General features: G+C 52.4%; 1 protein-coding gene across 3 annotated transcripts in view; it reads left to right on the top strand.

Annotated features, from left to right (window-relative positions):
- ITPK1 (inositol-tetrakisphosphate 1-kinase) overlaps positions 1 to 23,754 on the top strand; it is a 155,615-nt gene that overhangs the window by 28,362 nt on the left and 103,499 nt on the right. Inside the window, exon 2 of one of the 3 annotated variants that reach the window (XM_045561779.1) lies at positions 7,509 to 7,533. The exons of 1 other annotated variant lie outside the window; for it this stretch is intronic. In XM_045561779.1, coding sequence (XP_045417735.1) covers positions 7,509 to 7,533 — 25 coding nt within the window. Of the gene's footprint in view, positions 1 to 7,508; positions 7,534 to 8,989; positions 9,077 to 23,754 lie in introns of those variants that run through there. One more of the 3 variants, XM_045561790.1, reaches the window with a different exon arrangement.

Here is a 23,754-nt window from a genome sequence, read left to right on the forward strand (position 1 = left end):
GACAGAGCGAGATCGTGTCTCTAAAAAAAAAAAAGTCATTTCTTTCTGGTTCCCAGGCTGGCTTTGTTGCCACTCAGCTGGGGTTTCTTCTGGCAGCAGCAGTCTGGCTGGCTCTGGTGGTCAGTGGCATCCTCGCGTGCTCCCACGACGCTGAGGTGGGGAGGACTGGCCGGAGAGTCAGTTGGGTGCTGGCAGTGGAATGCTTCTTCCTGGAAGTCAGCATGGTCAAGTCTGTTCACATTTCACGGCCCGAAGCAAGTCACATGGCCCTGCCTCACTTGCGGGAAGGAGAGCTTAGTGGCATTTAGCGTCTAGGAAGAGAATTGCCAGCATTGGTGACAGCACCGAGCATTAGCCTCGCAGGGTCAGTGCCACGGAGCCAGGCAGCCTCCCACTCTGCGCTCAGTGCTGGGTTCGGCCAGCTCGGGCTTGTGGGGGCTCTGAGGAGGGTGGGAGCCAAGGAGGGCTTCTCCAGGGGAGCTGACTGAGGGGTCAGGTGGTGATGCTGGGGTGGCATTTGAAGCATGGGAACAGCGTGGCCCTCTGCACACACAGGTGAGGGGAGGCCCAGGTGCCATTCAGGAACCCCAAGTCCTCAGGAGACATTGAGGGCCTCAGGGTACTCCGTGGGCCCTGCCCTCTGCAGGCAGGGAAGGGGCAGGTAACTCAGAGCTGCTGCCCAGTGCCGGTACCTGGAGGTGCTAAAGGGCCTTCCTACTTGGGGTACCTGAAATCTGGTAGTGACCAAACCCTGCTACAGATTGCTTGGATGAGAATGTGCCTGGCTTCCCGCTTGCATAACTACGCGCTTCCCATCCCAGGCAGTTTTAGCTCTGGGTACAGGTGCCGCTTCTTTCTCCTCGCCCGTGTTGGAGGGAGCCTGTGTGTCCAGGTCTGTTTCTCCTGCTGTGAAACCGTTCCTCGGAGGCCCGGCCCGGCCTTCCCCTGCAGCTGGGCAGTCCTGCGGGTGCCCTTGCCAGTGGTGGCTCTGCTGTGGCCAGTGCCCAGCTTCACCTGGGCAGGGAACAGTGGGACCTTGCGTATCGTAGGAAAGCAGTTCTTGATGAACCTGAGGGCCCCTTTTAAGAACAACTTCGTGCTGTCTCTGAGCACCTGGAATTCTCCCAGCTGTCACTGGACTTTTCTCTCCTGTGGGCCAGAGGGGCCCTTGGCGTCTTGGCATAACCCTCCTCGCAGGCGTACTCACCACTTCACGTGCTCCACTTGCTGCAGACCTCGGGTCCTCACACCTGTCCTGGAAGGTCGTCTTGAGCTAGACAGGTTGGGCCCATTGTTAAAGTGAAAGCTAAGTAAGACCCGGGGTGGCTGAGCAACACGTCCCGTGCCCGCCGCTGGTTTGCGTGGACTGAGCCTGTGTGTCCTGCTCTGCCATGTGGCAGGCCTGCTGCGGGTCGGAATCTGTCATCCCAGTGTCTCGCATCGACCTTCCTGATGCCACAGCGGCGGCCGTGCTTCAGTTCCATGGCCTTGTGGTGGTGTGGACGCCTGTCTGAACTCCACGTCGCTCTTTTCCACTTGTGCCTTTGATCCTCTTTATTGGACTCCTTTGTGGTCCCCCTCCCTCAGTGCTGGGTCATCCAGGGTAATTTTTGTCGCCTTCGGGAAGTGATAGCCGCTGTCATTTACGGAGCCCCTGCAGTTTAGCGCCAGCAACGCAGCTTAAACCGGCTCTGGCAGAATCTGCCACGGAAGGTCTGGAGAGGACAAGCACTAGTGTGGTGGGATCCAGCGGGAGAACCTTCTGGAGCCCCTGCTTGACCCTTTCTCCTGGTTTGGCCACTGGCTCATCTGGATTCTAGTGACATGGAAGCAACAGTGTCCCCGACGTTTCCCGGCCGTGCCGTTTGTATTGTGGGCAGCCCCCCTGGACCCATCCTGAAAAGGGGCAGGACTGTTCTGGCTTGGGCCCCACTCCCATCCTGCAGCTCAGTGAGGTGGCGGGTTACGCCCACCCCAGAGTCGGGGTGCAGCCCCTCAGAATCCTGAGGGGTAGAGAAGGAGCAGTTCCTGAAAGGCAGGAAAGCAGGGCAGAGCAAAGTCACCAAGCCCACCTCCCGGTGCGAGCCAGGTGCTGTGCTGGCCCGAGCTCTTCTTCCCCCCCAAGCCCTATGAGGTGGCTTCTAGGATTCTCCCATTTGACAGATGAGAAAACAGAGGTACAAGGTACAGTTGGATCTGGTTCCATGTTCTCCTCTTGGGGAATCACCCTACCTCTTCCACTTCCACCTGCCTCCCAGGTTTTCTTCTAACCCCCTGAACCCTGCTAAGCTCAGTCCTGGGCTTCTGACTACTTCCTGGTACCACCATGGTTGAAAAGTAGACGTCACTGTCTTCCTGCGATGTCCTCTCCTTTGTGGGGCCTGGTCCAGGGCCTCAGCCTGCTTCCCCGGCTGGTGAGCATCACAGCTATTTCTAGTTTTCATGCCTCTTTTACTTTTGCCCTGAAGACCTGGAGGGGCTGCCCCTAAGCCCGTGCCTCCCCCAGCAAGTTGGATCCTGCTTCTGTTCCTTAAGGTCAAGCACAGGGAGTTGCTCCCGGTGGATGAGCAGCTGTTCCCACACCTGACTGCTCTATTCCTGAGCAACACCTGGAAGCTCAGCAAACCCCACATCCCTCCCAGGCCCTGCCCCAGACTTCCTGAATCAGAGTCCTCAGGAGCAGAACTCAAATTAGTATATGTTTGCTAAGCTCCAGTGGTGATTCTTAGGTCATCTGCCCCGGCATTTGAGACCCACCGGCCCATGGGGTAAGGCCAGGCTGCAAGGTGACATCTGGGCCTCTGGGACGTGCCCCAGCCTACACCGTCTATCCTGCTTCTCAGTGCCCCTGCCTACCCCCACAGGGGGTCTTGCACTCCCCCCTCCCCAGACACCCTTTGGGGAGGGGGCACGCCTCACATCTGCAGCTACCCTCATTGCTCCATCAGACGGCAGTCAGACGGCAGATGCTGCCCCTCCTTCCCTGAAAGGATCAGTCTTTTGTGAGTATTTTAAATTCACCAAGGATGTACTGCCCTTGGACTTCTGGGGAGAGGTGTTGTTTTCCAAAGCGGATCCTCTCTTCATGGGCATTTGGAAAAGCAAATTTGTATTTATGAGTTGTGGGGGTAGACCTTTTTTTTTTTTTTTTTTTTTGAGACAGAGTCTCACTCTGTTGCCCAAGGCTAGAGTGCCATGATGTCAGCCTAGCTCACTGCAACCTCAAACTCCTGGGCTCAAGCGATCCTCCTGCCTCAGCCTCCCGAGTAGCTGGGACTACGGGCATGTGCTACCATGCCCGGCTAATATTTTTTTGTGTATCTATTTTTAGTTGTCCATATAATTTCTTTCTATTTTTAGTAGAGACGGGGTCTCATTCTTGCTCAGGCTGGTCTCAAACTCCTGAGCTCAAACAATCCACCCACCTCGGCCTCCCAGAGTGCCAAGATTATAGGCGTGAGCCACTGCGCCCGGCTGTGGGGTAGACCTTTACCCAAAACTTACTAATGCAGTCAATGCTTACCAAGAAAATGAGGTATAGAGCTTATGAAAATTGTCTCCAGGTGTAGGTTTTTTTAAAAAAATACTTTCATTATTAATTTTAACCCTTACTATTACTTTCTTTATAGTTTTGGAAGTAATCTAAGTCTTCACTCAATGTTGTCCATAGGTTCTTGGAAACTGATTTTAAGGGAAACGACTTAAAATGAAACCAATTTTAGCATAGAAACAAGAATTAAGTTCTTTCTGCAGAAGGATAGGCTGAAAAAAAAAAGTTCCTATGGCATATATGTAGTCCCAAAAACATCCATTTGGTCACGCTAGTTAATCTGATATCTTTGGTTGTGGAAGCAAAAAAACCCGGATAAAACCCATAAAGTCATGGGGAGTGCAGCTCTACACTGACAGCGGCCCCAGCTGGGAATCGATCCCCCCCCATCAACATTATAATAAAACAACGTTGAATGAAAAGACATCATTCAAGGACCTGCTGTACATATGCTCATTGCAGAAAACATAGAAAACACAGGGAAGTATAAAGGAAAAACCACAGCACCTACCTGGTGTCACTCAGCCTCGCAGCCGCAGTTAGCTCTGCCGCGTGTGCCCTTTGGTACCTCCAGGTCCCCGAGTGTCTATGTGGGCTTGGAATCTGTGCAGAGTGCCCCGGTGCTGCGCTCCCAGGCCCTGCAAGGGGTGTAATTTCAACTTGATGAATCCTGAGCTCACCTCTGCCTTGCTTCATCCGTTAGTTAATTCATGCCTTTATCTGACATCTATTTAAAAAATGATTTTTAAAATAGTTTTTGAGAATATGTTATTGGCATGTGACACAAAATTCAAGGAGGTGTGAAGGGGACACAGTGAAATGGAAATCTCCCCCCCCCCTTGCCCGGAGGCCATGTTGTGATCCTTGTCTTGTAGCACTTTCACGTTCATTCTGTGTATGCACAAGCACACATTCTTGTCCTAGATGTTCTTAACACAAATAATTAGGTACAGCACACAGGGTTTTGCATCTTACATTTTTCACATAGCAGTGCCTTGGAGACTATTCCTTACGGGCATGTGGAGAGCTTCCTTGGGTTTTTTTTTAACTGCGGTGTAGTATTCCTTTGATTGTGGACAGGTTGTTAGTGGCTGCTCTTGGGGGAGTTTAGTTTGCTGCTGGTGTTTTGCTATGGCAGACAGGCAGTTAACCCAGAGCCTGAAACATTTTGCACATTTGAGTGTATCTGCAGGGTGATTGGGTGGGATTGTAGAGTTGTTTTCAGGAGGAACAATTAATCCCTCCACAGCCAGTTCTCTGGTTTCTTTTCTTCCCCCGGGCCCTCATGTCCCTCCTTCTCCCTCTTCCCCTTGAGTTTCATACTTCAATTTCTGAACTTTCTGGTTAAGGCAGGATTTCAGCAACCTGCTCCTTAGAGCGTCAGGGTTGTTGGTAGCTTTGTTCTGCAGAAGTTCCCCATGTTCGAAACGAGCCCTGGAAGGTTAGTTTGTTTTCCTGAGAGGTTGTGGCAGTGTGCACGGGATTCCTTCACTGGAGGGAATGTGGTTTTCCACCTGGTTCCCCATCACAGAGAGGCCCTGGAGGCTGGAGACCCTTCTTGGTGCTGCCCTAGCCAGCCGTGGTCCCCCTGGTGGTAGATGTGTTGGCTCCTGGCCAGGTCCCACACTTCCCGAGTCCGAGTCCCCTGGGCCTCCGCCTGCGGGGCGCAGAAGTCATCAGTGGGCAGTGGGCACCGCCGAGGGTGGCTGCTGTAAGTGTGTGGCCTGATGGGGACTGAAAGTGGAGCCGAGTCCCCACTTTTCTGCCAGAGTCACAATGTATCCTGTTCTTGGTGCCTGAGCTGCAGGGGAGCCGTGGTGGCTCCTGGTAGCTCAACCCCACTTAGGATTTCAGCCAATCTTTTCTCTAGGTTACTTTTTTGTTGCTTTCTTATTTTATGTATTCCATCTGTTTTCAAAGTCAGAGACTTTTTTAAAATTTAGGACTGGAGGAGGGAGAGTTGTCTGGGATGACGTAAAACGTGGACTGATTGGAAGTGACTGCAGATGGCTTCGTAAAGAGATGAGAGCCACACACTGGGATAATCTGGATGCCAGCAGGGCTAACTCAGAAGGAAACTGAGGCCACAGTCCAGAGCCCGGTGGAAGCCTGCTCCAGCTGCTGTGGGTCACTTATGCACCTCTGTCCCCTCCCTTTCTCACTGTGCGGTCCACATCCTCTGTCGTTTGGGGACAGGGGAGGAAACGTGCTGGAGCTGAGGCTGGCCTGGGGTGGGTTCCCCACAGGGATGCTCGCTGCGGTTTTCTCACCCCTGCAGGGAGGCCGGGGCTCTGAGGTGTCCACAGGTGCTCAGGCCACTGGTGCAGCCCAGGTTCCTCATGACGCTGTTTGTCCCCTTGTTGTGGGCTTTGGTGGCCCAGGGCTATGCTGTTGTGTGTCTAGCCCATCCCTTATGAAATCATGAAAGCGGATGGATATTGGCTGCCATTCCTGCGGGAACAGCAGAGGAGCCAAGTGACGGTGAGGGCGCTGAAACCATCAACTACGGTGGTTCTCAAACTGGGTTCCATGGGGCGCAGGGTTCTGTGGAGGTGGGGGTGGTGCTTGGAGGGAAGGCCAGCTGGGTGCTCCCCACAGAGGGACCTGGTCCGCTCTTGTTGGCCTTTTGTGTGACTCCTGTGTGAGGTTCCGCTCATTGCCTGGCTCTCAGAAGGTGCTCAGGAAGCACTTGCTGAATGATCTGACAAGCAGCTGTAGGAATTGGTAGGTGTCACATCAGCTGTGCTGTGTGGTGTGAGGTTGCTCATGGTTGCCCAGAGCTTCCCGTGGGCTTTGTGCCTGTCTCCTCCTTGAACTGTGAGCCCCTCGAGGGCCTAGACTACGGCTGTTGCATGTGTTGTGCCCTGCGAGTGCAGAGCTCAGGAACCGAGTTCTTGCATATCTGTGCCTTCACTTACCAGCAGCTGTCTGTGAGTGTCTGTGTGCCAGGTGGGCCATGGCTAGGCACGGGCACACACAGTTTGAAAATTTGGCACAGTCCCTGCTCCAAGGAGCCTGGGTGAGTAAACTACGGATGCCTGGCCTTGCCTGGTCACAGCCTTCCCTGGGCATCTGCTGGAGGCCCTGCCTTTCTCTCCAGCAAAATGCACATGGCATGCCGTCTCTAGCACCTTTGTCCCTACAGATCCCAGTGGCCCTGCGCCAGCATTCGTCCTGTCCCTGGGTGATGGTGATCAATACTGTGGGATGAAGGGCTGGGAGCGTGGTGGCCCCGAGTTCTTCAGGAGTGGTGCGGGTGCGGGTGTGGGTGGGGAGGGTATGGTAGATCAGGGAAAGCCTCTTGGGACAGCGTCTGCCTGGGCCAAGTTCTAAAGGCTGGGGTGGGTTGTGTGCACCGAGGCAGCAGACAGCCCTGTGTGCCGGAACTGCACAGATGGTACTTGCCGGGCTTGCACAGGAGAGAAGGGTGGGTGAGTGAGCAGGGAGCCTTTGTGAGCCCCAGGCAGACCCAGACCCAAGCCATGAGGCTCTTAAAATCAGGGGGGGTGAGTCAGGGTCTGGGGCCAGGCGGAGCCAGGCTGAGGCTTTAGACATGCTGTGGGAGGAGGGCGTGGAGCAGCCGGGGTGAGCCTAGCAGGGACAGCAGTGATTCGGTGGTGGTGGTGGGTCCTGGGGCAGTCCAGGCTGGAGCTGTGCCCATGGAGGCCCCAGGATTGGAGGGAGACAGCTGACAGCCCACCATGGGGTCTCCGTAGGACTCCAGCCAAGTCCCTCTGGGGAGCCAACCCTCTCCTTCAGCCGAGAGGTGGTTTTGAGGGGTGACTAGGAGCTCACAAACCTTCCCCTTGAAAACTATTCTGGGGCTGGCATGAGGTGCAGCTGCTGCTCCCATCCTGAAGCGTCCTCACAGGCCCCCTCAGCTGGCTGCAGCCAGCCTTCAGGAAGGATGTGTTCTGCCTGCTGGAGTAATGTGTATTTTCTCTGTTTTTCTCCGCAGGAAGCGAGGGATAGAAGTTGTGCAGGTGAGTACAGACCACGCCCTCACGTTTTTCAAGTAGAGGGGCTGTTAGTGCCCACCCTTCCCCTCTCCTCAAGCACCTGGGTGCTTGGCCCCTTCTTCATGTTTGTCTTGTTTTTAACTCTCCCCCTGTGGATCTGATGTGATTTCTGCTGGCTGGGCACAGACTCAGGGTGGTGGTTGCTTAGATTTGGAGAGTTGCTGTGGCTTTGTTGGTGGAAGGGGCTGACAGCGGGGAGGGTTAGCTTGGGAGTCCGAGGGCGTGCACGGCAGTGCTCAGGTGAGGTGGGGCTGGGGAGGCCGAGGGCACAGTAGCCACCCAGCCAGACGTCCTGTTGTCCTGTCCCCTGTGTTTCTTCACCCCGGGTGGATGTGGGTAAAGTGCTCATTAGCTGGGGAAGGGTGAACACATGGAGGGAGAGAGGGAGGGAGGAGAGAGGGAGGGAGAAGGAAAGATGGAGGGAGGGAGGGCAAAAGAAGGAAGGATGGAAGGAGGGAGGGAGGGTGGAGGAAGAAGAAGGAAATATGAAAATACATGCAGACCCTATGTGAAGGGCAACTGTGACATTTGCACTAAAGCTGTCCCTGGCATCTAACGGGTACTCAGTAAGACCCAATGGTGGCCTGGCTGAGTTCCCTGATACCCTCGCCCTCTCTGTTGAGGGTGACTCTGCCGCTCCATGCAGCTGCGCTGGCGTTCCTTCTCCTTGCCCTGCAGGCCCCACCTGCCAGTAGCTGCAGAGAGTAACCAGGCTAGGGACTAGATCAGGATGTATGAGGCACTGCCAGAGTACTTGTAGGAGGTTCCAAAAAGCCTGTAGGGAGCTCTCAGAGCTCGTCTTTGTTAACCTCAGCTCCAGTCCTCCCCCAGACAGGAGGGCTCTCGTCAGCAGCCACAGGAGAGTGGCCTCCCCGTTCCTGCAGGTTCGGCATCCCAGGCCCAAAGGTGCTGGCGGAGGCCCCAAGAGCCTCCCCTGCTCCTGGGACCAGAGCGGTGGGGGTGGTTGGCAGGGTGGGCTGAGCACCTCTGTCCAGCAGCTCTGGTGAGGGTTGCTGAATTCTTCCTCCTGACCTCTCTCCTGGTAGTTTGTGAGTTGAGCTTGTCACCAGGAGGCTGAGGTTTGTTTTGGGGTAGGGAGGTAATTTCTGAAAGCCTCTGATCCAGGTTCATCCAGGCTCTGCGGCGCTGTGTGATCTGCACTGCAGTTCTCTGTGGGCCTGTTTCCCCATCCATCAGATGGGAAAGCTGGAATTCAGGAGTGGCTTAGGGCTGTGCTTTCAGGGACCATGTCTGATTAATTGGCCGTGGCTGCCTAGAGGATTTTAAATCTGTGAGTGGGTGAGGACAGGGTTTGATCGCTAATGCCTGCCAAGGGTACAGGCGTGGGCAGAGCAGGTGCGGCCGTGTGTCTCATCATGGGATCAGATGATCTCTTGTCTTAGACCGTTCCTGCTCCAGGAGACAGTGGCTTATATTTGCCTCTTGGCCCTTTCTGATGCCTGGCTTGGAAACCCACAGGTCCTTTGCTGATGCCGCTTTACCCTCGGTAAGCCCTTGGCTGGTAGTTGGAACTGTAGTGTTGTGTGCGGGAAGGTCCTGGGGCTGCCATGTGATTCTATACATCCGTTTGTGAGGGTCCACCAGGGACTTGCTTTTGGGAGCCATTTGTAGAGGCAGTGAGTTCACGTGTTCCCCAACAAGCACACTGCTTGAAGAGGAAAGAAAGGTGTCTTCCCCCACCCAATACCTAATCTGTTCACACCTGTAACACAGTGGGACGTCACCCCCACCACACTAGAAGAGAGGATGTGGGAGACAAGCAGGGGTCGGTGGGTTTGGTTTACATGGTTTCCTGGGAAGATTTGGCCTGAAATCTTTAATCCACTTAGTCTGTGGGTGGAACAGGAGACTGGAGCCATTGTGTCAGAATGTCCTGGGCAGAAGGGTTGTGAAATCTTTCTAGCTGGTCCCCGCCCCCCGCCCCATACAATCGTTCCCAAGTGAAATCTTTGTAGATGTGTCTGCTGTTCATTTTGATGGTGACTTAGGGCAGGAAATGGTGGCTGGGGACCAGAGTGAAGCCAAACTGGACGCTTTCCACTCCAGCATCTAAAAATAAAATCTACCTCTCTGATCGTAAACTCCTGGCATCTCTGAGAACTTTTACATTTTGAAGAACGTAAAATTTTAAGACATGGAGACAGGCTCTGTGCAAAAATTGGAAGCCAAGCCCGTTGGCTGCTTTTTCAAAACCAGCAGTGCTTCTGTGTGCCTGACCCCCAGGCCGTGGGGCTGTGGGGGCTGGAGGGGGCCTTTCCCAGTTGCTGGGTGCAGCAGCGGGTGGTTGAAGGGTGTGAGCATCACCTTGCCACTCGTACCACGTGGTGTTTCCTGTGTCAGGTCCTCTGATGGGCGTTGTCCCACTCTCACGGTCACCCCAGCACTGTGGGTGGTGGTGTGCCCCCTTCAACAGTGAGGACACGGAGGCTCAGTGTTGTGACTTCTCTTAGGGAATTCAGCGGGTGAGTGGGAGGGTTGGGCGTCCATTTTTGTCTGAAAAGCCCGTGTTTGTTTTGCTAACTAGGTCTCCTCTACTTACTAGGCTGCTCTATTTACTAAATGCTTTCTTGCTTTGGCTACCATCTAACAAAGGTTGCTGGGGCAGAGGGTCAAGACTCAAGACTAGAGACCGGCTGGTGAGATCCTGGGGTGTTTGTCCCAGTGTTTGTCCCCATCAGGGGAGTTATTTCTCATCCAGCTATTTAATGGCAACAGTAACAAGGTCAGTGCTTAACATGTATTGGGGTCAACGGTGTACTAGGCATTGTGCCGTTTAAAGTAACGTTTGTGTGTGACCTTCAGAGGTGGGGGTGGGAGCAGAGTTAAGAAAATGAATTTTGCAGCTCTTCTGCTTCTTCCTGGGCCTGTTCACACAGCTGCTGTACCCTCCTTGTGAACTGTCCTTCCCTGTTGCCCCAGGCGTCCCTTGCACATCCTCCTTCCTCTCCTCTGTGCACCAGCAGGGCACACACTGGTGAGGGGCAAGACCGTCTCGGTTCAAGTTCCTGGCTGCGTGACCCGGCTTGTTGCTAAACCACTCTGTGTCAGTCTGCCCATCTGTAAAGTGGGGATAGTCATGGTGCCTGTTCCTGGCATCCTTGTGAGGACCGAGTTAATTCGGGCAAAGTAGTTGGCACCAGGCCTGGCACTCCAGGAAGCTGCTGTCTGCAGAACAGTACACTGGCTATCCACAGGCAGACCTTGACCCATGGCGGGGAAGCCCACGGGTCTTCAAAACCCCCAGTCATCAGGGAAAGTGGCCAGTCATTGTCATTGTGGGGCCGTGGAGGTATTAATATTTGCAGTTCCTTGATCGCAGCGCAGTTGAAGGAGGACTTGATCAAGTTGTCAGCTGATAGCACCTTAAGAATGATTTTTGGTAGCAGATTACTGTAATTCTTGCATATAATTTGAAAGGAATCTGAAGAATTTGCTATGGCAAATCTCTTCCATCTTTTTCTTGAATAAGTGGTTTCAGTACTTGTATCTATGAAAATTGAAAAATGGAGATAGAATTGATAAACCCTGTCTTATTCTAGCAATAGGCAATATTCATCTGTGGATAAATGAGGTAATGAAAAAAATTTCCATTCATCTCTTCAGAGATGTATTTCTAGTATGGTTTATTTTTGTGCATATTATATGATTTTGTAATATGTTTCTGCCATGTTGATCAATTTTGTACTAATAGTAATTGTAATAATAATTCAATCCAGGAGAAAATTTTTGACACAGCTTTATGATTACATGAAATAAATAAAAAGAACATTTATATATATTTTTTGACCCAGCAGTATAATAGGATAATCAATAAAAGGCTTTCAAACATAAAATACACTGTGATAGTATAAACTTCTCTGAGGAAAGTGGATTGGAAAATGGAGTGTGAGGAGGAAAAAGGAACATTGTTAAATTTCCAACTGTTAATGAAGGACTTGATCATGTAATTTTAAAATGGATGATGGTGAACCTCAAATCGCTATGATATTTGGATTCCATTGGAGCCATTTAAAAGAGAAATAGTAACAGTTTTATTTTAAAATGTTAATATTTACAGTATGTTGGAAATTACATCCTCTACAAGTATTTAAACGTACAATGAGAAATTTTAGATGTCAACTTAAAACTGCAAATAGGTACATAGTTCTAAACATTTATCCTGGGGGGTTTGGTTTAAAGACCACTGCTTTAGGACGTTACCCCATTTACTTCTCAGAACCAGGCTCTGAGGCCGGTGCCTCCTTGGAGAGGGACAACAGCGGGCCTCAGGCCCAGGTCTTCAGGAGGCCCCCTGGAGCTAGGCCAGGCTGACTCCAGGGTCTGTCCGTCTCCTGTGACCTAGAACGGCCTGCCAAGATTTCCTTGGCAGTGGACTTGTCTGTGGACCGACTGGCCTCCCTTAACCTGGTCTGTTAGGCTAAGTGATGATACTAACAAAAACATGCTGCTCCCTCCTCGGGCAGGAAGCCGCAGGTGAGCCAGAACCCAGGCTGCTCAGGGGCAGTGGAAGTCCTGCTTTGTGTCCAGTGCTGGGGCTCGGGCTATAGGACAAGAGGAGACGGTAGCAAGGGCTGTGGGACCGGATGCCTACCTACCTCGTGTCCTGAGAGGCCACCTGCATCACTGTGATGGTTGCAGGTACCTGTCTGCCTCACTTTCCTCTTCTGTAGTATTATAATGAGGATGCTGAGCACATAGGTTGCCACCACTCCACCATTTCAGGTGTGTAATAGTTGGTGGCACTCAGCCTTTGAAGTGAGAGCCCCTCATAGCCTGGGGGTGTGGATTGGGCAGACCGGGCTCTCCGGGCAATAGCACACAGCAGACCTCTCCTGGATATCTGCCGTGGACCAGCTGCAGGTGCTGGGGACTCACACGGGCCAAAGCCAGGTCCTGTCAGCTCTCCGTGATGTCTGCAGCCAGCAGCCAGTGGCCAGGCTGGGCAAGGACACCAGACAGGCACAGAGGAGGGCCCTTATCGAGCCTCATAAGTTAGGAAGGCTTCCTGGAGGAGGAGCCTGGCTAGTGGCGATGAGCCTTGTCCACCCAACAGACCCTGTTTGAGAGGGAAGTCCAAGCCTGTGGCCCACCCACTCCCCAGGCCCTTCTAAAATACCAAGATGCTAACGTGACCAAATGCTGGGCACAATACCATGGTCACTGCCTCTTCATCCCGTGAGCTCTTGGAGGAGAAAACCTCCTTGGCTGGTTGGGTCATCTGTGGTCTGGGGAGTGGGTCTGGGGCTCTCCTGAGGGCCAGGCAGAAGGCCTGCACCAGCCCTGCTGGGTGTTGTCACCTGTGGGGCATTTTCTACTCTGATCTGCAGGAAGAACTCAAGAGGAAAGGTCTCCCCGTCCGTGGAACCCACTGCCCCTCTGTAGAGCAGCCCTGAATTTGGTGGAGGAAGACCCCAAAAGAATGGTGCACCCATCAGCTGGCCTGCCTCCAGCCTCGGCATCCTTAGGAAAGTGTGTTTGCACCCTGCCCCTTGCCCCAGCATGTTCCTAGGGCTGCCTTTCCACAGTTATTTTAGAAGATCGGGGAGAAGGCAATGACTGTTAGCATGTGCAGGCTTGGGGTTTTATTTTAAAATGCAAATGAGCAAGCTGAAGTGTGGGAAGTACAGTAGCCGATTATAGATTCACTGTCGTCCTTCCAAATTCCTTGAGAATCAGACATTACGAAACCCAGTCTCTGGAGCAGCCACTGTTTCTCAAGCAGGCAAGGAAGTAAATAAGTTCTCCCAGCTTGCAAAAGAGTGAACTGCGGACACAGGCCTTTCTGTTGGTGGTTTCTCCAGAGCTGTTGCTTGTTTGAGTTGCTGGGGTTCTTTGTATATGTTATTTTTCTACCTTTCTGTGCCAACCTTTCAGGGAAGGAGGTTGGGTGGCAGATGATCAAGCCACCAAGGCAAGACCGAGAAAGAGATACTAAGACCCCGAGAGAAGGCCCGTGTGCCCAGGGCTGAGGCAGATGTGAGTGGTGGGCTTGCCAAGGTCAGGGAGCCATGGGGATGCCCAGCTGGAGCTCCTGGGCAAGCCCTGGGCAGGGCAGGCTAGTCTGTGCTAGGGCAGGGGTCTGCAGGGACATGGGGGCCTTTGCGGGAAGGCCATACTTCCTGACATGGAATAAACTGGGCAGAGGGGCCAGTGGGAAGGTGAGGTATTACAGTGGCCTCGCAGGCAGGGCGCACGGCCAGTACACAGCGCAGGAAAGCTAGGGAAGGGGGACCATTGGCTGCCAGTGGTTTGGAAGGGCTGGGGCCTGAGGCTTGAAGGGGTTGGGGAGAGGCCAGGCTGGAGAGGGTGGGGGCTAGGTGAGCTGTTCATGGGATCTGAGTTGGAGGGGCATTGAAAGGCTTCTGCAGGGGAGCGGTGCGTGCTCCAGTTGGAGGTGATGGGGGAAGAGGCCACTGGGAGGGTACGTGGAGGGTGGTTAGATAAGGCTGGACTAGAAGGCAGACGTGGGGGTGAGAGAGGGTGAGGGGTCAGTCCCCTCCCTTGTTTCTGGCTGGGGCACCCGGGCATGGGGGTTGCGGGAGGAGGACCAGCCAGGGGAGGGAAAGATAGCGCCCATGGCAGCGCGTTCAGATGGGTGTGTCAAACGCAAGCAGCAGAGACGTGTGTTTCTTAATTTAGAGCCCGAGGGAGAGTCATGTGATTGCATAGTACACTTCTATTGAAGGATTATGAATGCCCAATTCTCCTTTTCAGCATTAAAAAATGCATTTGTTATTTAGGTTATATTTTCATGTAGCACCAAAATTGTTTTAAAAGGTGTCAAATGTGTCAAAGGTGCCACCGCTGGGATCCCTCTGCCACTCACATGCTCTCCCCAGTAGGCTGGTGCTGGTGCCCTTAATGGATTTTATTTCCAGGTCACTGGGGCACAGGTAGTGTTGAACACCTGTGAACATTCTTCCTTCCCTCTGTTTCCTTTGTGTAAGGGCCTTTGGGAATATGGATTGCCATGGCCTTTACTGGGGGCCTGTCATCCTTGGAGCTGGGAGAGCCCAAGACAAACATCCTGTCTGTTCCCATCATGGGCAGTGGCCCTTTGAAGGCCACTTGAGCCTGACTCTGTCCTCCCAGCAGACCCCAGAACCTCCAGGGTGGGCTGCCCACAGGGTTGGGGAGTTGGCTGTGCGCACAGTGTTCCCACTGGTCCTCTGAGGCCAGTTGGGGACATAGATTGTCCTCAGCTATGCCTGACTGCCCTGTGGGTCCAGACCTGTTTTCTGGCTGTGTGATGTCATTTCCTCATTTCTAAAGTGGGGACGACAGTGCACAGGACTCAAGACACCTAACAGGTATTGAAGGAGCGTGAGTTGGTTTTTCCTCATCTTTTCTCACGAACATGGTGGCATGAGAGGAGAAAATACAGAGGAAACTGGGATGCTGAGAGATGCACTGTCTCAGTGTAAAGAGTGTGGTCTTTTTTCGTGACTGCCCCCCCCCCACTTTTGGGTTTCTGGTTATTGTGGATTTTAGCTTGCTAATTCCTTTCTTAAAAGATAGATTTGATGTTTTTTTAAAATTTGAAATGCAGATATTTTTTCTTTTTTTCCTAAACATTGAAAAATATTTTCACTCTCTTTTACTTAGGATATAGTTAACAAATAGAGTTAGACAAATTTACGTGAAAGCATGATCACCACAATATTTTTTGTATAATAATGACATGGGATGAGGACGAAGAGTTATATAAATCAGACTCTGCTCATATCAACTTTTTAATGTAGCCGTTGAAAAAGGATCACATTTTGGAATACTGTGGGAAAATGCTTGTGAGTTGCTGTTGAGTGCTGTCGACATACACCGAGTGGTTTCAGTTCCATCGGTTTTATTTTTATTCTTGAGCTTTTCAGACTTGCTGTTAGAAATAGAAACCGGCGCCGTGTTGCAGTCCTGCGTGGCTTCCGAGGGCTGCGGCTCTCAGTTCTGGCCTTTGACTCGCTGAGTGAACTTGAGCAAGTCCCTTAAAAAAAAAAGATCCCACATCCCATGTCAGGACACTGCCAGGGGAGCTGGGGTCCCCATGCTCTGGGGTGTCGGGGCTTGTTCTTGCAGGCCTCGCAGGCTTCCGGAACCCCAGGGCGATCCACACCACGCTGAGTTGGGCCTGGATCTCCCTGATACCCTCCACCCTCAGCTGGCCGTCGAAGTTTGGTGGCCTCCTCAGAGTGTGCCAAGTAAGCACTTTATGTAAAAGCAAAGGGAAGAGATGCATTGAGGAGCATGGGTCAATAGGAAGGGATGGAACGGGGAGTGGAAAGAGCCAGAAGCAAGGGTCTGGTTTTATAATAAGTAGCCGCCCGTCCTGGGGTTCTGGGATGAAGTTGTGCATAGCACTGCCACTCAAACTGTGATCCCCAGGTGATCCAGGTGCCACTCAGAGTGGGATCCCCAGGTGATCCAGGTGCCACTCAGAGTGGGATCCCCAGGTGATCCAGGTGCCACTGAAACTGTGATCCCTAGGTGATCCAGGTGCCACTGAAACTGTGATTCCCAGATGATCCAGGTGCCACTCAAACTGTGATTCCTCAGGTGATCCAGGTGCCGCTCAGAGTGGGATCCCCAGGTGATCCAGGTGCCACTCAAACTGTGATCACCAGGTGATCCAGGTGCCGCTCAGATTGTGATCCCCAGGGGATCCGGGTGCCACTCAGAGTGGGATCCCCAGGTGATCCAGGTGCCGCTCAGAGTGATCCCCAGGTGATCCAGGTGCCGCTCAGAGTGGGATCCCCAGGGGATCCAGGTGCCGCTCAGAGTGGGATAACCAGGTGATCCAGGTGCTGCTCAGAGTGATCCCCAGGGGATCCAGGTGCCGCTCAAACTGTGATCCCCAGGTGATCCAGGTGCTGCTCAGAGTGGGATCCCCAGGTGATCCCGGTGCTGCTCAGAGTGTGATCCCCAGGTGATCCGGGTGCTGCTCAGAGTGATCCCCAGGTGATCCAGGTGCCACTCAAAGTGTGATCCCCAGGCGATCTCGGTGCATGTCACAGCTGGAGAAACTGGTGCAGACGCTGGACCCCTCAAAGGTTGGTGACCATTTGGGCAGGGCTGAGACCCTGAGGAGAGAGTGTGTGGACACGAAGTCCGTGGACTATGCTCCGTGTCCAGCAGTGCACACCACATCACAGTCAGAAGCAGAAATGGGAACGTGCTTTGCCTTCAGCTCAGTTCCAAAGGCCGTGAAGAGCCCTTGGAAGTCTGTGGGCCGGGTGAGGAGCTGGCATCTCCCTCTCCGGCTGCTCCCCACTTGTATTCTGTTTGTGCTTTTAGACCTGCCAAATGTCACCTTGCCTGTGACACCTCCCCTGCTATCCCAGCAGACACTCCCCCATCCCCCAAGCTGGAGCTGCCTGTCTGTGTCCTCCGGAGGCCAGAACTCTCTAGTCCCGGAGGATGTGTGGCCTGGCCCTGGTGTGCTCTGCTTGCTGGGTGAGTGAATTAAGGACTGAGCTGTTGCTCCACGCAGGCTGTGGCAGGCCCTGAGGATCTGTTTGCTAAAAATAACTCTGGATTATTCTTTTGCTCATTAAATAATACGTGCTTGTTGTTGAAATCTCGGAAATCAAGACAGGCCTAAAAATGAAGACCTGAAAATAATCATGAATGCAGCTTTAGTGTCTTTTCCTCTAGTCTTGCTTATATCGTTACATAAAATACACTCTTTGTTAAGTACAGTATGCATCCACGATGGGCTTTTCTGTGTCCATAGTTTTGCCACCTGCGTTTGGGGGATGGATGAGCACTTGCTTGTGCCATTTAAACTTCTTGGAAATTACTGTTAGAGCAGCTGCATCAGTTTTCCATCATCTCTGTGTCACGGAGAATGGTCTACAACCATTTCTCTGCTCCAGAGCTTCAAGTCCTAGGTTACTTCTGGTTTGATGTCTTTGGACCTAAATCACATCTCTGGTTATCGCTTTGGGTTGATGCCTAGAAATGACTTTACTGGGTTTAAGGCTTAAGGTGTGACGGTGCCAAATGGCTTGTAGACCGTTTGCATCTCTTTGCACTCCCACTGGCAGTGCACACGAGAGTATCTCAGGCCCGTGATTTGTTGTTCACTTTGGTGTCCCCATGCCTGGTTCTGTGCAAGAAGTGGGAGGTCGGGGAGCCAGGGATGTACAAGGTTGCATTGGACCACACCCTACACTTGCATGAGGATGACAGTGTGGCCACCACTCCACCATGCTGCCTCGGGGTAATACTGGCTGACCTTGATAGAGCACACTCCTTGTGCCAGCCGCAGTCCTATTTACATACATTAATTCATATATTCCTTGTAATAGTCTTGTTAGGTATAGCCTGTTGTCATCCCGTGTTGTGAACAAGGACACTAAAATAAAGGTTAAATAACTTGCCCAAAGTTGCACACAGGCAGTTGGGCTCTAGAGGGCTTATTTATTATTATTTTAAAAAGCTCCTATGATGGAAAACCCACATGACATACCAAAGTCAAGAGCTTATTCTGAGTCCCAGCATGCCCGTCCCTCAGCTTGCTGCACACGGGCACATGTGTTGGTGTTGCTTCATACCTCATTCCCCACCGGGTTCTTTTGAGGTCGATCTCCCCATTCTGTGGATTCATCTGTGACTGTCTCTGTGTCTCTGAGAGAGAAGTGCTAACCCTTGTTCTCAACTCCTGGGTGGGGGAGGTGCTGCCAGCTGATGGGCCTGGCCTCCTGAGTCTGATTTCCTGTTAATTGGGTCCCAAAGAATTGTTCATATTGATACCTCCTTGGGGTGCTCATTATAATGAGGGGAGGTGATTAAAGCAAACGTGAATACAGCCTTGACTGTGTTTGGGATGGTCTCTGAGCACTTATGTATGTTAACTGATCCTCAAAACAATCCAGAGGTGCTGCTGTTAGCTCCATTTAATAGATCATACTTTTATCATTGTCCCTATTTTACAGGTGAGGAGGAAACTGAGGCAGCCCGTGGCCCAGTCCCCCATCAAGCAGATGGTGGAGCTGGCACTGAGCCCAGTACGCTGGCTCCGAGGTCATCTCTTAACCTCTACGCTCCACTGCTGGTGTTGTGTGATTTCCGAACCCGCGCTTCCTTGCAGCTCTTCTGCCTGGGTCTCTCACCTCAACTGGCCCTTCTGGCTACAAACATGCTCGTTCTTAAACAAGCTCCACCTTACTACTGCTTGGCCGCCACACCCAGATGGGTGCAGGGTGAAGACGCATTCCTTGGAGGGGCCCACGAAGCCCTTAGCACTTGGTTCCTGCTCCAGGGAACCCAGCCTGGGACCTGCCTGCTCGTTACCCTTAAAGCACCCCTGCAGAGCCCGAGTGTAAAGTCCCCATGGCTAGGCCTGTTCCTGCAGCCTGCCACGTCCCTCCTGTTCCATCTGGTAGATCTGATCACAGTCACAAGCTCCTCAAAGCCTTCCTGGACACTCTTCCCCCAGCTCAGCCCCGTTGCTGTCTGGCTCCGTCCCACGTCCTCTGTACCCAACGTCATAGGCACAGAACGACTCATGTCATGGTGTCACTGCCTGCTTGGGGGGCTTTTCCTGCCCTTCTCCGTGAGTCCCTTAGGGCCACGGACCACACCTTGTTCTCCTGGGGGCTGTGGCAGCCTAGAATACGTTCTGGCATATAGATACATCTCACCAAGAAATCTTTGGAAATCAGTGGAAAACAGATATTATAGAAATAGGTGAATTGGAAAAGTGCCCGTCATTTCATTCCCTAGAAGTAGCCACTGTTAGCCCCTTGACTTTTTTTCTGTGCCTATGCTAATATGTTCTTTTTTTTCTTCTCTCTCTCAGTTCTGTAACACCTATTAAAAAACCTTTCAGTATTTTTGAAATTGGGATGGGAATATTTAATGCAATGTTATGGCTAATGGTGCCTTTGAATGGAAGAAATAGAGTAGTTGCATGTCTATGAATTGCAGAAGGTTTTTCATCTGCACTTGAGAGTGAGTGTGTAAAGGTGGGCCTGGGGACAGATTGTTCACAGCGACAGGTTGATATGTCATCTAGTACTGCGGTCCCCACCCCCTGGGCTGTGGACTGGTACTGGTCTGTGGCCTGCTGGGAACTGGGCTGCAAAGCAGAAGGTGAGCAGTGGGTGAGCGAAGCTTCGTCTGTATTTACAGCTGCTCCCCGTTGCTCACTGCCTGAGCTCCACCTCCTGTCAGATCACCGGCAGCATTAGATTCTCATGGGAGCACAAACCCTACTGTAAACTGCGCATGCGAGGGATCTAGGTTGTGGCTCCTTTTAAGAATCTAATGCCTGATGATCTGAGGTGGGGGTGAGGCAGTGATGCTAGCGCTGGGGAGCAGCTGCAAATACAGATTATCATTAGCAGAGAGGTCTGACTGCACAGTAAATGTAATGCGCTTGAATGATGATCATTTTGAAAGGTCAGATAGTATTCATATACTAGAAGTCATTTTCCTTATTCTTAGGAAGTGCTAACTTGTTAGGTAATTTGCCTTTTAACTATTTTCAGAGAGGGACAAATGAGTTGAGTTCCTTAATTTTGTAGTCTAGGGGTGTTCCTGGATTTTTGGTGATACGTGTGCTTTACACTCTACTTCTTTTCCTGAAGAAAATGCTGCTGAAATAGAAGAAGTAAATCAAGGCCCAGGAACAGAGGAGTATATGATATTAACAGGTAGCCCTGCCGCTGTGGGAGCACCTCAGGGTCGTATGAGCTTCCTGGCAGCCAGTGTATGTGGGGAAAGGAGATCAGTTATCACGGGAAGAGGCACCCTCTTAAGTCCTCAGGAGGGAGAATGGAAACCGTGGAGAGGATTGAATATTTCTTTCTGAAATGTTAGAGAACCTCGTCAGTGTCACAAATGGGAAGACTTTGTCTTGACTTGGATGAGAAGGGAGAATTATAATAGAAGCAGAAGTATGGTGGCCTGGACACATCTTCCATGAGTCTCTGACACAGGGGTGTTATACTTGGGGGGGGTGGGGAGGCCCTCGTGGGCCCCAGCCCCCTCTTCCTCCTCTGCCTGGCCGGGTCCCTTCTCCAGGATCCAGTCCACCTGCAGCTTCACCGTGGAGCCGGCCCTCACTTCTCCTGGAGTATTGGCTAGGATTTGTACTCAGCTGCCAGTAGCTGACTGGAAGTAACAGTGGTATAAATAGAATATTATGCTTATTTCTCTCTTGTGTCAAAGAAGCTGGATGCAGGCAACCCAGGGCTGATGTGGGAGCTCTAGAAAGCTGTATGGACCCCTTTTCTCTGTTGTGCCACGGCGCCCTCCATGCTGGCCTCAAGGCTAAAGATGAGCTCCTTGCTGCTGATGACTGCTGGGGCTTCAGGCAGCAGGAAGGCGGCAAGGGGGTGTGGCACCCGCAGCTCCCATCTGAGTCTGTTCTCCCCGGATGGCCTCCCTAGAAGGTCCACGTTGCACTACCGCCCTCATTGCCTTGGTCAGAATCGAGCCACACCTGGTAGCCAATAGGTGTGTAGTCTTTTGACTGGGCACCTTGCCACCTAGAGTGGACTCAGGATTCTGTTACTAAAGACAAGGAGAGAACAAGGAGTAGGTGTTAGGCTGCAGCTAGCTAGCTGTGTCCAGCACATGTGGGCTCTGGCCTAAGAGCTGGCCAAGCTACTTGCCCCCTCTGAGCCTTGGTTTCCTCATCTGTAAAATGGAAAGAATAATGGAACCAATCTCATAGAGCTTTGAGGATTCAGAGAATGCCAATAAGGAACAGCACAAAGCCTGTGCATTATTATTTACTGGTGCCACCACCATTGTTGTTGTCATCGTCATCATCATCATCATCATCAATGGCCTGTGGGAAATATGAGTCTAAATGAATGTCATGTAGTTAAACGATTGGATAGGTAGAAGAGCCAAAATAAAGGATCTCACAAGTAAAGAAGCCAGAAATGTCTGTAACATAAGTTTTGTCTATCTGGTTTGGTTACAGCAGGGCTGACCGGGGACGCTTGGGTTTAGAGCAGATATTGCCCTGGCTGGGGTGCATTTGGGGGCATGGGCTGATTTGCTTTCTCCCTCTTTCGGGATCTTCTGGCGTCCAGCCTTGATGGGGTGAAGGGGTCACCTCTGAGGGGTGCTCACTCCTGACCTGCCACATGAGACGCCACCCCAGACCTGCCGTGCCAGCTCCTCGTTGGCTGGGGGAGGTCCCAGGGAGTCCCCTGCACAGCAGTTTCACAGCTTTTCCAAACATTTATGAATCCAGAGCTGTAACTTGGCTGTCTTTCCCTCTCCCCTTGATCCAACCCCGGCTTGAGAACTCCCCTGGGAAACACGGTGGCTCCCGACTTTCTCCCAAGTCTCCGACGTTCTGCACAAGTGGTGGGCAGAGATGGCCTCTTCCGGGACCTGGTGCTCTGGGTGCCCTGTTTCCAGGACAACTGTGAATCTGAGTCTTTCTCCTCTGAACTTCGTGGAATGGCCTTAACGCACGCCCTATAAGGAAATCCCGGCCTGCTGGTGCCCGGCTCTGCAGCTGTGTCCTGGGAACTTGGCAGTGGTGTGGGGCTCAGTCAACACGTCTGCAGAAGCCACTTGGGGAGGCTCCCAGTGTTCTGATGGGAATGGGGTACAGGGGTGGGGAGGGCTTTGATCAGGTGTCTTGGGGGAACATTTAGAGCTCCTAGATTCTCTGCAAGAAGGCCACCAGCCCTGGTGTCTGGGCAGTAAGCACTGAGTAGGATTGCTGCAGAGTTCTGGAATGCGTATGTTAAAATTCTGGAATGCGGCCCGGCACGGAGGCTCACGCCTGTAATCCTAGCACTCTGGGAGGCCGAGGCGGGTGGATAGCTTGAGGTCAGGAGTTCGAGACCAGCCTGAGCAAGAGCTAGACCCCTTCTCTACTAAAAAAAATAGAAAGAAATGATTTGGACAACCAAAAATATATATAGAAAAAAAATTAGCCGGGCATGGTGGCGCATGCCTGTAGTCCCAGCTACTCGGGAGGCTGAGGCAGTAGGATTGTTTAAGCCCAGGAATTTGAGGTTGCTGTGAGCTAGGCTGACGCCACGGTACTCTAACCAGGGCAAAAGAGCAAGACTCTGTCTAAAAAAAAAAAAAAATTCTGGAATGCATTTGGTGTCTTTGGGTTGGGCTTCTGTGAATCAGCCCCTATAGCAACAGTGATAACTCCTGTTTGTGTCTTGCCTCCTGAGTGCCAGCATCAGCATCCCCACTTGCCAGGAGAGAGGACTGAGGCTCACACAGGTAGAGATTAGGTTCCAGGTGTGTGATGGCAAAGCCCATGCCTTTTCTGCTCCGGAGGCTGCCTGGTTGGTGAGAGTTCAGTGAGCTGGCCCTAGTTCCAGCTCTGTCCCTTTGTAGAGCTGTGTAACCCCGGGCAAGTGGCACAATCTCTCTGAGGCCCATGTATTGGATGGTGACAAGAGATGAGGTGAGGGCAGGTGAGAGGGCCTTTTGCAAAACTGTCAGGCCCTCCTAGGGGAGATGGCAGTGTAGGGTGGTATGCAGGGTTGTGGGGTGGTAAGGACCTTCAGCTGCTCACTGGATTTCTTGCTCCTGAGATGACTCGAGGGGTCTTGTGAAGCTCTACCTCCTGCCTCATTGGGCAGAACTTTGACCTCGACGCAGTCTCTCCCATCTCAGGTGGGTGGGACCGGGGGTCCCTGGGCAGGAGGGGTGTGGGTTTCCTGGCATGGAGGCAGCCCTTGGCTCACTCCCTGCTCTCTGCCTGGGCAGTATTTTTGCCACAGGCCCTGCCAAGTGGAAATAAGTTATTTACAATGTTTTGACAGGGTCGTCAGAAGCCTGGTTGGGCAAGGATGCCTTTGGGACTGAGCTAATGGCCTAGGAGTGTGGACTCGGGGAGGGGCCTGGTGTGGGGGAGAGAGGCGGTGGGGTGGGGCCCACATTTATTGAACTTGATAAGCGTGAGGCCTAGCTCTCCCCCAAGCCCTGTGCTGCGGGGCCTGGCGAGAAGCGGGATGTGATTCAATTGTCTGCTGACCAAATACTCCGGGCTGATGGCTTAGGGCCCTCAGTTATTTTGCCGTCTGAGGCCTCAGTGCTTTCCCTTGTCCAATGGGTACAGGGACCCCTGCCCATCCAGCTTACCCTGGGAAGAAGATGAAACATGTTGGTGTGCAATAGGCCAGGCCTTGGCCTCCTTAACTGTGAACCAGGGAGACCCTCCAGCTGGGCCGT

This window comes from Lemur catta, chromosome 1, assembly GCF_020740605.2.
Source record: "Lemur catta isolate mLemCat1 chromosome 1, mLemCat1.pri, whole genome shotgun sequence".
NCBI lineage: Eukaryota > Metazoa > Chordata > Mammalia > Primates > Lemuridae > Lemur > Lemur catta.